Here is a 19,851-nt window from a genome sequence, read left to right as displayed (position 1 = left end):
CGCTTCATATTTCCCAACTGTTTTTCGGATGCACTGCCGCAGCTATACAAACTTTTTTTTCTAAATTCAGCCTTTGATAACTATTAGAAAGAATTCCACTAATGCACCAGTTTGCCAGCCCAAGTCCAACACCCCACTATACATAAAATGTGTGCAAAACACCAAGCTCCTTAAAAACAACTGCTAATTTATACAAAAAGGTAGGAAACTAATATTCTCTGGGCCACATTAAAAAACTAACCGGTGAATAGTTGATCTTGTTGTTCCAGGTCAGGCCATGGGTGGTATCAGGGAACCTTATTAACAGATCTACAACTGGAAATCGAGCAGCAGCATTAAGATTAATGGAGACGTGTAGGTTCATCAAAATAGAAGATATTGTGATCAAAGGAGGGGGGTTGGTGGATTGTCAAAATCCTACACAAAGCTGGCATCACCATGTGAACGATCATGGTGCAAATGGATATTCAACTGAAAGTTGCCAGTTTCAGAAGATAGATATCCCTCATGGGAGGATTAATTGGCTTTTAGAGATGGGACACCTTCAATGCAGAGAAAAATGCTCATTTGCCCTTCCTTCGAAAAAAAACTAGGATGTTTACATCAGCTCTTGAATACAGAAAGTGGATAAATAGTGAAAATTCAAATAAAAATAAAACAAAATGAATAGAGCCTGGGTCGCTCGGGTACTAGGCATCTACTAAAATAGCTAAAAGAGAAATAAAGTTAATTAAAACCCAACAAAAATCGTTGAAATGAGAGGTTTACACTCTTGTTCTCTCCCTTGTTCCTTACTCAATGTCTCAAACTCTCTCTCTCTCTCAGTCCCTCTCGGCCACCCTCTTCTCGTCCCTTTTTTGCTCAACTGGCATACATTTACCACTCCTCTTAGCCTGTGCAGATCTGCTCATCTCCAACACAAAGTGAAAGATGTCCTAGCCTTTCTCTATTTTCACCCTCCAGCACTTCTTAAAAGGAGATGGTACTATCGACAACTTGCACCATTTGCCTTCATTGCTACTCTACAAACGGTCCACAATTTCCAGAGAAAAAATAGAATTACGTCATAAAAGATATTGCACAGGTATACTGATGAGATGAAAGTGGGGGAAGGCACAGCCTGGAAAGATAAACAGTGCAATGAAAAATAGTGACAAAAACATTTTTGAATAGAACCGGCTTAAAGTAATGAAACTGGTGGAAATAAAGAGTGGTAGATCAAAAGCAATATACACCAGCACTGGTACAAGCTTTGCAAAGAGAGTGGAAAAAAGTACAAAGAAAAGTTTTGCTACAATGAAAATGTGGGATGGTTGTGAAAATGCAGGCAGAAATGGTGTGCTTGTGTGTGGGTGAGTGTGCCAACGCTGGTAAGGTAAACAGCACATTAGGCACTTGCTGCCAAAATCTATATGTTCTTAGAAAGTCACGGGTACAGAGCTAGGAAGAGCTAGCAAAGACTTAGATATTCTTAAATAAAATAAAATGATGTGACCTAGTACCAACACAATTCAATTAAAGGACAACAAAACAACATTACACTGTGATGAAGTACTACATAAAACTAGCATTTGCAATGCAATAGACCTTGCATTTGTAAAGGTTTAAGCTTTTGGCATTATAAATAATGTTTTTCATTTATATTTTGGGGTTTGAAGCGGAGGGATTATTGAACTAAAAAAGTGCACGCAATACTATATGATTAGAATTAGTTGGGGCGTTAAGGAGTTGGGGTTGGAGGGAATGAAGACAAGAGAAGAGGAAGGCGGACAAGCTAGTTAGGCGCAGGGGTGGAGCCGCTAAACTTCTCCATGGTGGAGATGGGCTGGACTACGAGGGCAGCCAGCAGATGCTAGACCTCGAAGTACACTTTAACCCTCGCTGCCCTGTGCGAGAAAGGGATAGAAAGAAGTTGGGCAAACCACACCAAAGAAAGGCACGGCCACCATTGTTAAAGATAAAGGCCGCTGACAGGGAACACAACAGCGGAGTACTGACCTGCTTACCAAAAGCATAAAATATTTAAAAAAGAGAGTTTCAGGAAAAGTGGGACGACCATGAGCATGGGTCAATTGAAACATTTATGATAAAATGGATGCTGTTAAAATGTGTAATGTTGCCAAACTTCAAAGCTAGGACTACAGCCAAATATATGTATCATGTGAATTTATTATGTCCTGATATCAGTACCAATACAAAGTAAAAAAAAAAAAAGGAAAAAAAGAGTTTGGCGAGCCGCGCCACATAAAAGAAAGGCGCGGCTGCCATCGCTAAAGATGAAGACGGTTTGCCTCGCTGCTTAAAATTAGGTTGTGCGCAGAGTCATGGTGCAGTTAGACCCCAGGGCGGTGGAAGCAGGAGAGCTTGTCGTGTCTGCAACAGCAGCTAGGAAAGAGTCATTAATAACATAGTGCTCATAGACTATAAATAAAACATACCAAGTAACACCACATGATACAGTGGCAGTCCTCATGGGAGGTTACAAAAGGAGAAAAGGCGGTACTAAGAAGGGACTACTAAGCCTATTCATGAATCAAAGGCAACCATTTACAAAGGACAGTAAGAGGAGCCAATTGATAAGATGGGTGGAAAATGGGCAGGGAGCTTCAAGTCCATTCCTGAATACAGCATGGATCGAGGAGACTGCGCAGGCGCTGACTAGGCGAGACCTAAAGAAGAATTCTTGCTGAGGTATAGTAGGGTGGTGATGTGTAGGAAAGTTGGTTTCTGTTGCAGTAACCCCCCCTCCACTTTTTGCAAGACTACTGATGCACTTTTACTTGGTGTGCCCTGGGTCCCTGCCAATCAGGTTTCCAGGGCCTGTGTTCTTTCCCCAAAATGAAACCCATTTGGCATCTCTGGCAACAGGGCAGCCCCTGGTAAATGGTACAACAGGTACCCAGGGCACTGTACCCAAAGAAGGCCTCTGAGGGCTGAAGCACTTATGGTACCACCCTTAGAGGCCCTGTACCTTTATACACACACACACACACACACACACACTGCCTTTACAGGCTGTGTTTTGGTGCAGAACAAGGTGAAGAGTCGACATGGCACACATCTCTGTGTACCATGCCTACAACCTTCTGCCCTGTCATAGATCAGTCCCCCCTCCAGCTGGTTGCACTATACCAGTGGTGAGGGTACAGGCGCATGAGCCCTGTACCCCTACAGTGTCTAAGTCCTTCTTAGACATTGTAAGTGCAGTGCTGCCATTAAGAGTATATGGTGCTGGGAGTTTGTCATTACCAACTCCACAGCAGTATAATGGCTACAATGAAAACTGAGAAGTTTGGTATCAAACTTCTCAGCACATTAAACCCACACTTATGCCAGTGTGGGATTTAATGAAAAATGCACACAGAGGGCATTTCAGAGATGCCCCCTGAAAACCAACCCAGCTTTAGTGTCCCACCTGAGTGGCTGCTTAGGCTGCCATCAACAGACATGTTACTGGACCCCTGGGTCGAGAGCCTGCTGCTCTCAGGGGCCTGAACCAATGCACATCCTGGGACGAGGTGCCAGGTCTCCTCCCCCAGGATGGGCAAGGTTCACGAAGGGGAAGCTTCAAAGGCATGCTGCCTTTGTGACCTTTCCCAGACCACTTGCTGCTTTCAGCAACTGGTCCCCACTGGTTCTAGCCCCCACTTTGGGCATGAGAACCGGCTGGAAAAACAAGTGAGGGAGAGAAGTGTGCCCACCTCTGCCAACTCCACCCCTCAGATGGGGGAGGCGAGGTAAAGCACAATCAGAGTCCCCGCCATCCTGAGGATGGGGGGACTCAACCAATCAGGGACAGGCTCCTGTCCCCCTCCCACTGGAGAGTGGCACAATAGGGGGTGTACCCTCCCCAGGGAAGGGACCAACTGGTCTCTGCCCTCTACCTACCTGTAACGCCCCATAATCTAGTATTTAGGGGGTACCCTGAACCTTGCTTCCTCAGATCCAGAAACAACAAGAAGAAAAAAAGAAGGACCAAACAGCTGTGCAGCCAGCTAACAAGAGAAAGACGCCCACTGACTTGGTCCCAGCCCTCAGGCCTGTCTCCCCTCGAACTTGCTCCTGCGAAATCCCGATGAGTCCTGCAACCAGCAACCTCGAAAACCCCGGAGGCCTGCCTGCCTTCACTTCCAAAGACTGCTTCTCCAGTGAACACCAGATTTCTTCAACTGCAACCTCTGGCAGCAACCGGAAACTGCAAATCCAGCCCACTCTGCACCCGCCAAACCCAGCCCGAGCTCGAGTGGAAAAACACCACGAGGAGGTCACCCCAGCGATCCTGAACCAAGATCCGGCGACCTCTGACCTGCCTCAAGTCTCCAGCTGACGCCTGCAGCCTAAATCTAGAAGGTGACCAGGAGCTGGCAAGAAGATCCGACCCCAAAAGGCACCCCTGCACCTGACGCCCCACAGTCTTGTGTGCCCAAACCAACAGTGCCTAACCAACCCCTAACTTCCCAACTTACCTATCGAAATGGTGGTCGCACCCAGAAGTCCTTTGTGTCCCTGCCTGCAGTGCTTTTGCAAACAAGAGGTTCTCCATTGAAAACAACTGTGTGCTCGACGTCGAAACAGCACTCTGCACCAGACCGCCTCAGTGCCGCTGAGGGTGCACCTTTTGTGCTACATTGTTTTCCCATTTGCCCTGACCTAAACCCTAGGAGCTTTGCTCCGACAACCAGTGGCCTGCTTGCCAGCAGCCACCAACCGAAGGCTCCCTATCCCCTACTGGATAACATTGGGCCTCAACACTCTGCACCCGGCCGAGCTAGTGCTGCTGAGGGTGTAACAAGAGTGCATCACTGACCCTGGGGGACCACCAAGTCTAAACCCAGAACCTTAACTACCACAGTCGATAACTTACCTGTGAACCGATAACCTGTTTTTCCTCCATAGGGTTGACAATTTTCTTCCAAAAAGTTTCTAAGTGTGGAGTTTTGAAATCTAAAAAATATTCATTCAAAATCGCATGAATAACCAAAACGTATTTACTTATTTACCTTTTGGCAGGAAATGTCCCAGTGCTGAATCTAGGTATCCAGCACTGAGTTAGAAAAGTAACGTAAAAAGTAACTCACCTGTAATTTACTGAAAAAGCCTATTCATTTTTTTGTACTGTATCACATGTAAATCGAAGTACAATTCCTATTGCATTTTCAAACTGTTCTACAGTCAGCAACTTATTACTGTAAAGTATTTAATGCTTACCTGTGCCAGGCTTGCTTCTAAAAACAGAACAACAGTATATTTTTTATACAAAACAATTGGTCTAGAGTTCAGTCCTCAAGTGTGTGAATTCATTTGCTGACGGAGTGTGTACATCAAATGCTTAACACTGTCCTCTGATATTGCCTTACTGCTTGACCACTCTACCACAAATAGAGAGTAAGGTTCTATCTAACTCTAACCTCTGCCTACCTCTGGGGCCACCTGGACTCTAAACACACTATACCTTTGGTGTAGTATATATAAAGCCAGTTTCCAACATGATGCCACAAGGACAAGAATTGATGTCAAGTCTGAAGGGTGCATTTTGACAATACAATCTTTTAGCCTTTTTCTCCCAATGTCTTGGTCTGTACAACTGTAGTTTTAACACTTTCGGTGGCCATGGCCTGCTAAACCCAGCTACATGTAAAGTGCACACCTATTTATTTCTAAATGGCTATGAATATCACTGTGGTTAGACATTTGTCTGTGTGCAAGGTGCACGCACAATTGCACAAAATCCAGATACGAGGAAAAACGTGATCGAGACATTTGTCTATATACTCGTAAAATACAGCATGTGTGTGTTTTTATATCACACGTTTTCCTATGACACTGCTACAGTACAGACACATTTGTGTAAAATGCACTTAATGCTGTAACCTTTGACATTGAAACGCTAGAAAGGGTTAGTCTGCAGAATGCAGATTATCTCACCGTAGAAGACAATTGTGAAGTTACCTACATATGGGGCTACATTTATAAGAGGACAGTGCAGTACTGTAATGATTATTTATAATTCAACACAGGTGGAGTAATCAGCAATGCTGGCAAATTTCCAATCCGAGATGAAGGCATTGAAGGGACAGTTCTTTCGCCTAGATCAATTAAATAAATTATTCTAAGCCACGCCGTTGCCTGTATGCCATACATCATTTCTCCGCCTCCCCCACCCCAAGCTGCTAAAATATTTCTCAAAAATGTTGATGCACAGCCATATAAATGAATGTTCCAAGTCATGTTAAGTAAAACTTTGAAAGTGTTAAATTATAGTTTTCTTCACGAACCACGCCAAAATATCATTAATTTCTGTGTTTTGTAAATATTTTCTGCTGTGAATCGCTTTAATTACTTACATAGATTTCCCCATGGTCAAATCGTTTTTTGAGGTTGTCAATGAAAGAGATCTCGTTCAGTGGTTCCAAAAGTACCATATCTCCCACACCTATCATGTTATCCAAAAGCGAGGTCTTCGCCTCCATTTTGGCCATTTTGACCTGCAACGAAAAAATACATAAATTATTTTCCTAGTTTGCATGTACCCATTAGAGCCACACTGTAAAATGACTTGCAGAACTGGAAATACATCATGGTGTTCAAAAGCAGATGGTTTTGGTTTCATCCCACATTATTTGAAACATCTTCTCAGAACTTTCTCTCCTTAGCGGCTGCAAGGCTCAATGGACCGGCAATGAAGTCCAGTACACAAGGCTCAATAAATTAGCAATGGACTACCATTTGTGTTCACAGGTACAGCAGTACAAACCTTAAGTCATTGCCACCTCTTGTCTGTGATATGTTTGGTGGTCTATGTGAAATGTGTTAAGCGTCTCCGTTCATTCTAAAATATCTATCCTAACTAGTTTAACACATGGTGACCATTTCAGTCTCAGTAGAGGTGCTAAGGTTGAACGTGTGCATTCAACGGATCTTAAATCATCTGCAGGGGGATAAACTCTGAAAAAGCTAAAGCTCCACTCAAAGTTGTGTAACTGGCGTTTTTTTTTTTAAACATACTAATTTTTCAGGTGCAAGAACAAACTACATAGATGAGACCATCTCATCATGTGAACTTGGCATCCCCGTGTTGAGCACCTTTCATAACACACCACAGTTTAAGAACAAGTGGGGTAAAATAAACCAAAATGTATATTTTTTTAAATCAAACATTAACAATTCTACTCTCATAGCCCCTCCCCACCACAAGCATGGTGTGGATAAGCAACATGTTCCCCATTACATTATATATATATATATATATATATATATATATATATATATATATATACACACACGTCAGTCTTGAAATGAAGGTCTCTCACCTTTCAACTCTGGTGATCTTTCAGTCAGTTCAAACTTGGTGCCCTCAGTCTGGCTGGAGAGTCACTCAACTATAATCACCCTACCGCCCCATCATGTAATTGCAGTACATGGAATCAGATGGCCAAAAAAAACATCCTTGTCTTACATAATTTGAGCAAAAGCAGCTCAGGGGCCATTGTTCCTATATCCTCCAGCACAACGCAAGTTCTCCCCTTTGTTTCAACTGTGTGGCCATGTTTAATTTGGGCACCAACAATATTTGGTATATCAATTTCTGGAATCAGTGGGAGGGGGATAGGGGGGTGATCTCCAACTTTCTTGGGGCAAAGACCTATAATCGTAATGGCTGAATCACAAAGCATAAAATCTGCTTTATGGAGACCAGTACCTTTTACAAATGTTTTTAATATCAGGCATGATCATTGTTGGACCCGGCCCCCTCTGCAGTGTCACCCCTAAATCTTTTTTTGCTTTTACCCTGTACTTTTTCCTGAATTTGTTTTTGTTGGTCTTCAGACATAGCAGTGGTAAAGTGATTTTGCTCACTCCCCTAAACATGGTTAAATGGGCTTATACTCAATTGCCATATTTATTTTATGTGCAAGCCCCTTGTAGAGTGGTATACCATATACCCAGGGCCTATAAATGAAATGCTACCAGTGGGCCTGCAGCACTGATTATACCACCCACTTAAGTAGCACCTTAAATAATGCCCATCACTCTAGCCTGAAAACAGTTTTAAACTGTCATGTCAACTTGGCCTTAAAACCCCCTTGCCAAGCCCTAAACTCCCATTTTATTTCATATAAGTCTCTTTAATGTAGACCCTAGATAGCCCACAGGGCAGAGTGCTCTGTAATTAATAGGCTGAACATGTACTTTTAAGGTTTACATATCCTGTTAGTGGAAAAACGAACTTCATTTTTCACCTCTGTGAGGCCTACATCTCCCATCAGATAGCATTGGGATTTCCTTATTACATTTAATCAGTATCAATTTCCAACTTGGCACATGTAGTTATGTCATGTTTGGTGTATTTGGAATTGTAATGAAAATCCATATTTAAATGGTGAAGTCAGGTTTTTTTATTACAATTTTGAAAATACCACTTTAGAAAGCTGGCATTTTTCTGCCCTTTTGTACCTGTAGCCTGTCTTGGGTCACATGACTGGTTGTAACTGACAGACTTCGTGAATTCCTCACAGACAGTCACAATAGATGGATTAGTTGGGCCTCAATGGGCCATCTTTTAGCAGGTTGAGGGGTGGAGCTGAGCACAGCCCCACTTGCAACTGAATAGGGAGTGCTCTGCCTTCACAGAAACATAAGCACTGACCAGGCTAAATCCACTACTTCTATCCGAACCGCGTTCCATAGTGGTCAGCCATATTTTTCAACTTTGACCAGGTCTCGCATGAATAGATGTCAGAGGTTGGCGCTTTGATTTTACTTATAACTTTTAAAATTCATAACTCTGGTTCCACTGATTGGGTTTTTGTTGTTTTGGTGTCAATGTATTCAATCTGACTATTTTTCTAAATTGGTGTGGGATTTTTCTTGTGTTGCGTTCACTTTTATTGCTGTTTGTGTGCTTCATAAATACATTTTTGCAGTAAAGCCCGACAGCTTTTTGTGCCAAGCTACCCAGGGTTAAACACAGGTTAACCTACTGACTTTTTGGGTATCAGACTGCAACGGATTGTAACTGTTGCTTGACCAGGCTCACACCCCAGTCAACCAACAACCCAATTTCTCATAAACCTCCTATATCGAGCTGCATGAATTATTTCCACAACCCCTAAAATACCCAATAATCACTTAAGAGATAATTCGGTTTTGTTTGGCATTAGATACCATCCAATCATAATCAGAGTGGATGATTCTCTGTATTTAGACTGATATTGTTTTCTAACATACATTTCTCCAAAGTGTTTCCCAGATTTTAGTAGAACACTTTTCGCAGATCATGTTCCCATCTAGACAAATAATTCCTAAAGTACAGTTACCGCTGAAGTAACCATTTCGTAGATGCCAGATCTCCACCTATTGCTGTGCCTCTAATTTCTGACTGACATCCAATGGCATATCTGCTGGTATCAAAATGTTTCAGACCAAAGGTCTGTTTACAATCTACTCAGACATCCTAAATTGGGCATGTAGAAACACATCTCAAACCGAAATCAATCCACCCGAGTTTCCGAAGGAGGATTTATTTTGTGTGGACCCAAACTCTGGATTAATACATATTATGGTCAGGGGGTTTGAAAAAGTAGGAATCTGCCAGAATATTGCTTCCTTGTCCCCGACAGCCATTAGACTACATAAAATTTGACTAAAGCAAACATTTGGGCTCGTTTTTAGGTCTCGTAGAGAGACCTATTGCCGCCCATCCACAAAGCTGACTTTTTACGATGAGGATTTTCAACAGTTCACGTGAATCACGTGACCACAAGCTCCTCGTGCACGAGCTTGCATTTCCCCACAGGCTTCCCCCTGCCAGCAGCATTTGCCACATCAAAGGCTTCAGCTGCCCCGCCCCCCGCCGTCACTTATTCACGGCCGCAGGCCGTGCCTCGCTTCTACAAACATGGATTTCCACAGCAACAGCTTCAGCGTTTCTTTCTTTGCTCTGGTGCTTACAGCCACTTTTGAAACGGAAGTCACGCTGCAAATTAATGTACCGATTGCTACCTCATGTATTTTGGTTGCTCACTATTGTCACTTTTGATCCATGTAACTTAACGTTTGCTTTTGTAACTTGTTCATTTGTAATTGTTTAATCTTGTATCATTACTGGTCCTATTGTGAAGCGCTCTGACACCTTCGGGTAAAGTCTGCGCTATATAAAATCGCATAAATAAATAAAAAGACATCAAAGGTTGCTGCTCCCCGTCTGCCCCCCCCCCCACCCCAGCAATGCCGACAGCTTGTTTCTTATTCTATTCCGACTTCATCCGCTTCTGTTTCGAGATGAACACTGCATACATATAGCCACCGGCTTGTTTTACTCAATGCCTTCCTCCAGACAAAGCAACCATTTGCTAATCAGCCTTGGTCTTTCTCCAATAGGTACCATCACCCCCAACCGCACATCGATTTCGACCTTTTTAGATCCCATTAGTGACGTGCAACTTGTATCCGCTGGCACAGCGAGCATTTTATAGCCATGGTCCCGAGTCCGATGTCTGCCGCCATTAGGACTGCTTACAGACAGGATAAATATATATATATCAGAATATCTCCGAACCTCTCTGCAGTGCCCAGCCGGAACACAACCAAAGGACGAAATACAGACTCCGAGTGTTGTGGAAATGCAGGTCTTTTATTTCAAAGTTTTGTCAGACGCGTTTCGAATACCTCCGTATTCTTTCTCAATAGACAAACAGATGGTCCGCTTTTAGTTTTTATACAGTTTTTTGTGTGATATATATATATATATATATATATATATATATATATATCTATATATATTAATCATTGTACAGAAGAGGCCATTAAAAAAAAAATAGTTTCCAGTATCTTCAGTCCTCCGTCTTTATTACCCACTTTTTCTTTTCCTCATGCATTGCTCTCCCTACTGGCAAGGTGGTTTTTTTCATCCCTTCCCCATCGCTCTCTTCCCAGTCCCCTTTTCTCGGCAGTCCCTTTCGCCTACCGCGGTATTTCCTCCTTAGTCTTAATGCCTTGCCCTGGGCCTCTTTCCCTGGGTTCATTAGTGCTGGGCGCACTGAGGCGTGAGAGGCCGCTGCTCCCATTCGTCTCATGGTCCGGCATTCAGCGCGCGGCCAGGCTTCGGCTGCAGTAACACCCGAGTCTCCTCCTGTGGGGCCAGGATTTCATCTTGTTAGTGGTTGCTGTAGTTTAAGTCACTTTTGTCGAAGAAGGTGTAAATGTGCACATTCTCTGCCACAAAAATGGATAACATAGCTTAAGCAGCAGCAATCTGCTTTTAACTAAAGTCCTAGCACTAACTTTTTTCATCAATTATTCCAAATTACAGTAGAGCATTCTTATGTTCTCTGCATCTTTAGCTAAGTACAAACTTCCATATAGCAGACACATGCCCTGCAGCACGGTTTACTGTCTGCGAGAAACATTCCTTTTTCTAATCTATCACACCATCTATGTGTGATCTCAATTAGCCGCTAAAACAAGCTTATCTGGTTCGTATACCTCAAGCTGCGCCTTTACCCCTCCTCGTAAATGCTTCTATGACAATTGCAAACAGCCAGACTGAAAGGCGCCCTTGGCGCATATGCCCGGTACATTTCCGCAAATCTTGCAATACTTTTAGATCAATTCCAAACCACTACAACCAATACGCTTACGACACGTTCGATTATTGTACAAACAGACATCTTAAACTAGGAACAAAGCTACAATAACAATCTTGTCACCGGACATTACCCTGCACGGCACGGGCAGCATGAGCCTTCTGCTAATGCACCTTTTATTGTGCCTTTAAATACAAATAATTTCTTCCATACTTTTCACAAGCTATACACAGGTTTTGCAGCACTTTTCCCACTAATTCCCATGATAATTTGTAACACATACTACACAAAATACAATTCGATCATTGCTTCCTCGCTTGTCTCACCCCCCATCTCCACCTTCCTCCTTCCATCGCGTCACTAGCGATTATAACTATACACATGCATTGTACCAATTTCAAGTCCTTCACTACAACAATGCTCACATTTATACCCCATGTCCTGTCACTAAAAATACAGCGATGTTTACACTAGTTGCAGTACTTACAAATATTTTAAAATGACCCATTACTCCACAATGTAACACAATACCAACTGCTCATAAATTACTACCTATTGAACAATACATTTGCTACATTATCTACCACTACATAATTCTTTAAGCCCACACACATTAAGCACTTTGTGCTAACATATGTTAATGTCCAAATACCTCATGCCTACAACATACAAAAAGCATTTTCAATGCAATAGGTCTCGCATTTGTGAGAGATTGACCTATTGGCATCCTTTTATTTATGTATTTTAAAAGACTGCGATCACGTATAAATATGCACTTTGTACTTATAGTCCTTGTTTGAACTTTCATTTATTTACAGCTGTATGCTTCGGCCATGTTCAAATAATGTCAGCACCTCCCTTCCCTCAATATAGTGCCCCTACAATGCCCATTGCCACTCGTGCACACCGACATGTGAGGCCTCTTGGGCGTGCATCCACGCACACATGTGTATGAGAAGCTATCTCCTTGTATGCATTTGCTTTATTGAGGAAGCTCTCATTATTTAAAATATAATTGAGTTCATTAACAATTTTAAAAAAAAGACATGTTTTCCCATTTTCAGCAGGAGCTGATTTTAGGCAGAACATGTTGGATGTTAATTCATTAAACCGTCTGGTTTCTTCACCTACTGTTCGAGTTCCTGTCTCACACCTCCCCACCTATTGTTTCTCTTCCCTCACCCCACACCCCCCCCCTCCCCATCTCTCACCTTCCCTAGTTCACTTAGCCCCGGATAGGTGCTGTCTCACTATGCTGACTGGCTCAGCAGATCAGTTCTCCCTGCTGGGTCCGACCCCCTGGCACCAGGCCGCATTCAGCTCGGGTGTGCCCGCTCAGGTACTTTTGTGTTTCAGGGGCTCCCTCAGACCCACACACACCTCTTGCTGGGTTTCAACCCTCAGATCTGACAGCCATCCCTCCACCCCAGGGGGGGGGCCCTCCCTGCCTCTTAGACAGGGCTGTGACAGGCCCGTAGTACACAGACCCGTCTTGCGCTTCAAATCAAGTTTATACAGCAGGACGATATGCAAACAGTCAAGACCTAACTTGTAAAGGACATGTGTGTGCCCAAACTCACTAAGTTGTTTCAATTCTGCATCCCTGGATAGACAAGAACTCATTATTCACACAGCCGGCCTTTACACAGCATATATATGTAATAAAAACAGCTTGTGTACTTTTGGACAATGTCACACAGATTTCCTTGCGGAAATGTGCCCTGACTTGTGATACTACCAGCAAAGGAGTAAACAAGGTGCCAGGGGCCCGAATGCAAGAAAGTAGAATGCTCCACCCATCCCTCCATGTCCTGGTTTGGTAACAAAAAGCAGCAATAAGTAGAGGGCAACGGGTCCTTTATACTGCTGAGCCCCTGTGCCACTGCACCTGCTTCACTCCTGAGAACTATGCCTCTGGGTAATGTGCACAGTGCATATTGCGATCCCATGTGAAATAGATTGGAGAACACATTGCTAAATCCGTAAACATATACAGTGAAAGGGAATTATTTACAAAAGGTTTGTGCAGGGACTCAGCCTTTAGTGTGCTGGAATCAAAATGCACAAGGGACTGTTTTACAACACAAAATAATAAATGCATCAACGTGTAATCCTCGTCTCATAAATGCAGTTTATCTATCTATCTATCTATCGCCCTCACTCTGTCTATCGCCCTCACTCTGTCTATCGCCCTCACTCTGTCTATCGCCCTCACTCTGTCTATCGCCCTCACTCTGTCTATCGCCCTCACTCTGTCTATCGCCCTCACTCTGTCTATCGCCCTCACTCTATCGCCATCACTCTATCACTCTATCTATCTTTTGCCCTCACTCTATCTATTGGTCGCCCTCACTCTATCGCCCTCACTCTATCGCATCATCACAGAATCACTCAGGGGCACCACAACATCACTCAGGGGCACCACAACATCACTCAGGGGCACCACAACATCACTCTGCGCTACCACAGCATCACTGAACGCCACAGCATCACTTGTCGCCACCACAATATCACTCAGCACCACCACAGCATCAATCTGTGCAACCATTCAAAAACAACTGGTTTAAATAGGTTCTCTCAATGTTTCAAGCTTTAATTACAAATGTCACAAAAAGATGTTAATATTTCACTTCTGTTCTTGGATTTTCGTTACAATAAAATACACTGAACATAATCTTCACAAACGTTATTTACAAAAGTTAAAGCTATTGCCATTATAAATTACAATAACTTTTATCTGAGTATTAATTATTTTTTAAAAATTAAAGGCCATTGTTATTTGTAATATCAATACATCTAAGTCACGTAAATAAAACACATATTGCATTACAAATACTATAGGTGTCACATTTGCGAAAGTTAAAACCATTGGCATTGTAAATGACAAAGATATTAATTTCGCTATTTTCAAAACCAACACATAAATAAAAGATTTAGCATTTACAATACCAATAGTTCAAACTTTCCTAATACGAGACCTATTGCATTGCAAATGCTTGTTTATGTAGGAAACCAGGTCAAGTCTCAGATATACCTCCTCACAACAGCTTGGCCCATCTGAACCTAATGCTTGTTGGACTTCCTTCTCAAACACTCCGTGGCGATCTGCAGTGGGGAACCTCCCTAGCAGTCTAGGATGTTTGGGAATCCTAAATGCCCTCCCCCATTCACAGGACCTTCAAGAGTTCACCCAATACCCATGGAGATTTTCCATTCCATAATAAGTCTATTACGGCTTTCTGTAGATTTTCTGATGTCTTTTTCACTATCCTAACCAGCAAGACCTAAAATTTGTACAGCTCCCCAGGAATAATGTTCATTTTAAACTCTGCCATACTGCTCAGCCATGTTATGTATAGTTACTTTAATTTCAGCAAGTCACCTTTTACTTCATTATATGATACATTAACCACGCATCATTCATTAGCGGAGGAAGTAAAAAATATGGCCAAAAATGTACTTGCACTATTCCTAGCTCTGAAAGGCACCTTTCAGCTCGGCAACTTTTCCATTCAAGAGGTTAAGGCGTAGAAGTTTAGGTTTACTCTGATAAGCCTACCTGGAAGGTTACCCGTGGTCCCCTAATGCCGCAAGCAAGGAAGATAGATATATAATAGATCTTGCAGCAATAACATTATCGAGTTTCTTCACTCCTTTCAGTCAAACTTGAAAGGAGTGAAGAAACTCAATAGTTTCTAATATAAATGTGCGCACGCCTTAGTCAGAAGGTGACCCTTCTTACTGCAAGCATTAGTTTACTGAAGGCACGTATGGACATCGTGCGCCAAGCGTAGCGCCAACAATAAACAGCAGTTCAACGTGGAAATTGTTAACACGAGTGCAAAGGGATGGGTTATTTATTAGCAAAAACATGGTGTCATAGGTGAACAGAGATGCTTTATTTTCCACTGTACCAAAAGTAATCCCTTCAATGGCTTTGTTTAAATTGTACTTGCTGTTCAATTACTCTATTGGTACAAACAGGAGGGGAGAGATTGGGCATTATTGCCTCGTACGTCTTTGCAGGTTAATTTGTTGTGAGGGTACCCCATCAAGCATTGCTCGGCCATTCTGTTCTTTGAAACATGCCAGTACAATGTTCACAAAAGCTTTCTTTGCCCAAACTTCCCCATCCCATTCACCATACAGGAGCCCCTAACTGTTGAGCGATTTTTCAGAATCTATTGATAACAAAGCAGGTTTTACTTTCCTGAGTTTTGCATCTTCAAAAAGGTTACCCGGTCTTCAGATGCTGCTAAATGTCTGCCTCTCCACCTCAAACATTTCAGGGTTTTCATGGATCAGCATGAGGAGGAGTGTGGATAGTCTATTTACTAGTATTATTACATATATATTTACACTCAAAATATATTATGGGCCAGTAGGCTTAGTATTCCGAGTGGTCCATCACCGGCTTAGGGATAACAATCACATTTGCATTTGCCATAGATGACCAGGCTCTGAAAACAATCTATACCTGTCCCTCAGTATAGTGTCAATGTATTGTAGAAGATCATACAGAACTCAAAACTAAACCCATCGGGAGCCTGGAGTTCATGTAATATAAATGTGTTTAACTACATTGCTGATTTCCAGATCATCAATAGTAATCCCACTACTTCTCCTCGAGCTTCAACTATCTGGGAAAACATTCACTTTCCCAAAAGGGGCCTGCTCAGATCTCTTCTTCACTTTTTGTAGAGTGTTGCTTTGAGTAGTAAGAACAGAACAGGTTTGCTTTTGCCCTATTCTCAAACACTAGGTCCTCTTCATTATAACTCTGGATGTACATGACTCCTGTATTATATTTAGCATTGAACCAGCTCACTAAAATGCAATGGGCTCCGAAATCGGTGTCATAGCCTCTCTCTTCAGAGTTAACGATGCATTTTCTGTTTTTTTTTTAAATTAGCACCCTCAGGTGTTCCTATTTTGCTGTGACGGTCTTAAGATCTTCCCCCAAGCACAAGTCCAGGGCAGACCTCTGGTATGGTTAGTAAGCTTCAAGGCAGACTTGTGCCTCCTGGCCTATGGCACAAGTGCAGTCATCTGCCCCCAATTAGGGCTATGAAAGTGTTCCAGAGAACTGCCTGAGGGTTATCAGGTGAACTATTATATTCCTTCTATTAATCTTCAGCTTTGGTGATTTCTGCCCTATTCACTGCATCCTAAAGAGGGTGCCTGTTCACTCGCCAGCTCCTCTCCTTGAAAGGGGAGGACAGGTCACCACTACATGCTACCCACACTAGTGCGCGGTCCGACAGTATTCGTGTCATTTTCCGCTCCACTAGAGGAGAAGACAGCTTTGCTCAATACAAGTAACGTGCCGAAGTCTACAGTAGGGTGGTGCACTGGCAAATAAAATGTAAAATGCTTAGCTCACCAACCCCAATTCTCCCAGCAGCTTCTTCTCTTCCTACAATATGTCCTTTGCATTGCTCCTCGAGGTGGAAGACCCCATCATGACCAAATTAAAGCCTCAAGCCAGGACCAGTGCTCTTTATCTAATGTCCATAAACTTCCTTTTTTTTTTTTTTTTTAACTATTTTGATTTGGTTGGGAGCAAACAGAGCACCAACGGACAAGATGTCACCTCCCACTCTTCCCTTTATCATAACTTATCTCCTCTCTTTATTGGACAATGATTCCCAAATCGAATGAAAAGTGAACCCCAAAAAGACAGTAACAGGGAGGGGGTCATATTTGGTTTATTTCACATAAATGGCATCAACAAATGGGAATTTTATTGTTCAAAACATTATTTCATGTATTATAAATTTATAAATTTACAAACATTACGAAATCATACCTAAAAAGTGTACAAATTGCTCTTATACCGGTTTTCGATCAATAATAATACTGTTTAACTCTCTTGATCACACATACACACTCGCATTCATAAAAAACAGATCACTTATTTAAATGGCTCTGGTGCAGTGATTAGTGCATTTTGAAAGGGCCCTTTTGTCACAACCAGTAGGGCCCTGCTAAAAAAATATGTGCTAAGGTGTCGATGGATTAGAAATAGCTTAGACCACTTCAGCACAAGTAAGCTAAAATAACAGGTGCAAACAATTGGGAGTTCTCCACAACCTTTTCGGGGTTTCCGATATGGTCTGAGGCCTAGAGCTTCTACCTCCAAGCCGGAAAACTGGGTTCAAGTCTCAGCAGGATCGCTAAGCATCCTGTGATTCTGGGCAAATCACTTAATCTCTCCATGCCTAACAAAATTAATGTGTCCATCTGTAACGCAACTGGTGCTCCTGTAAAGCGCTCAGATACCTTCGGGTCAAGTTTGCGCTACATAAAACCTCACCCCCCACCCAAAAAAACATTTATTTGCTATCATTTCATTGCCCCTGGCCCTTCTCCTGAATTAATGCAGACAACTTTGATTCCCGATCAACGAGGAAATTGGTTGACTAATCGCTTACTGTATGGCCAGTTGCGGTTTCACAACACTACAGAACATTGTGCGTCTGAAAAATAACCACCATGGAGTTATTAACTGAGGTAACACGATATCTGTTAAAACAATGCACACATCTGTAACGAGCTGTTGGGTTGCGTCACCTCATGCAAACATCACAGACGGTGGAAACTTTCTATAGTTTTTACTCATTACTTTACAGCATTAACTGCCAGAAAAATGAAACACTTAAGGGGGATACATTACCTCATGCCAGCCACAGACCCTCGTGACGATTACACGAGGTAAAGAACCCTACTTTTAAGTTTCCAGCTCTTTCGAGATGTATGCGGCCCTTTAAACCACACGAACTGGTGTTTTATCGTAAATTAATTAAGTTAACGTTTGCAGAATCACAAAATAGAGAAACCGTGATAGCAGGAGGGCTACTTCGCACGCCTGGGAAGGTGCACAGGCATGCAGCTCACTTAATGGATTCAGGGTGTTTTAGTCTTTCCTTGATGTTATTAAAAGAATTAGACTACGATACCTGAATTGAATAGTTTGCAGGTCAAAAGGCCAGGACCGTAGACAGTTTCCATGATGATCTGCAGTGAGGCGGTCACACCAGCCATGTTGCCGCTCCGGGTCACAACCCTGCAACTGTCCTTGACACTGTACCGGGCTTGTTTTTATGCATGTGTGCAAAGACCGTTCCTAGCTTCAGAGCAACAGAAGTCATTTAAGAGATGCCCACTTGGCGTCGTCCAGAATTTGAAAAGAAACTAAGCACGACAGAACTGTGTCAGGATGAGGCCTTAGGTCTGGTGGGCACAGCGGGAGATGTATCGTCTCCTACTCTTGCACTTGGACTCAAGCTGGCTGCACTGACCATCAGGGACCGTTAGCTTGACTACAGGGGGAGTCATTCAATTAATGAACTTTTATTCAATTTTCAGTGAAAATGATAAAAGAACACAATAACATTTTACATCATAAGACAAACAAGCCTGGATAAATAACCACATGCATCGGCTCAGAGTGAATTAAAAAGCAATCACAGTTAATATCAGGCTCTTAAAAACAATAAAAGTAACACAAAAATCCTAAGACAAGCAAATGCAACACTATTGAGTGGTGCTTAAAACCCCAGATAGAAAACCAACAAGAAAGCACATTTTGGGTATGGCCAAAAGCTGTAGATATAGGTAAGCAGGTCTAATCTGATTGAATCACATTCAAACAATATAGGCCTTAGATAGTTATGCCAGAGGGCAGAAAGCTTTGGACACAGCAGTACTATGTGCATGGAAGTACATATGGAAGTCTTGTCGCAGGTGCATGGAGGCAAGGTAGATTGAGAAAACCAGATCTCTTTTGGAAATAAAAATTGGTGAAAGGTGTTCATCTCAGAAATGTTAAGAGACGCCAATGGTGATTGGATATATCCACTAGGCAGTACAGCTCCCTGCCATGACTGATTTAACAATGACATAACGGCAAAACAACTGTTTTGTTTTAAAGAATTCTCCCTTTCTGCTACCACCCTCCGAACAAAGGCCTGCTTAGCTCAGATAAGATTATTTTTTGTTATAGGAACGTAAAAGATCTGGGTGGCCAAGTTCCATAAAAAAAAAAAAATTATTTATGAGATCCATGGTATGTGGTCGGCTTTATCGGATGACAAACAGTCCTGTTGGATAAGTCTATTAAGTTGTAGATCCTCCGTGAACCAGACAGATAACACCACAAGAGGAGTGGGCAGACACGGATTAAGTCAGAAATGAAGTTCCTCGTGAACGATCTCGGTGGGGGCACCCTGACTTACAGCCAAAAGGTTGCTCAAAAATGTATTTC

General features: G+C 42.5%; 1 protein-coding gene across 4 annotated transcripts in view; it reads right to left on the bottom strand.

The window, feature by feature from the left end:
- Positions 1-19,851, bottom strand: part of MYO1B (myosin IB) — a 757,882-nt gene that overhangs the window by 621,753 nt on the left and 116,278 nt on the right. For all 4 annotated transcript variants that reach the window (XM_086955387.1, XM_086955390.1, XM_086955388.1 and 1 more), the window contains exon 2: positions 6,345-6,485. In XM_086955387.1, the coding sequence (XP_086811513.1) occupies positions 6,345-6,479 (135 nt within the window). In that variant the 5' untranslated portion in view covers positions 6,480-6,485. The remainder of the gene's footprint in view (positions 1-6,344; positions 6,486-19,851) is intronic.

This window comes from Lissotriton vulgaris, chromosome 2_1 (assembly GCF_964263255.1).
Source record: "Lissotriton vulgaris chromosome 2_1, aLisVul1.2, whole genome shotgun sequence".
NCBI lineage: Eukaryota > Metazoa > Chordata > Amphibia > Caudata > Salamandridae > Lissotriton > Lissotriton vulgaris.
This window is presented reverse-complemented; position numbering and strand designations above follow the sequence as displayed.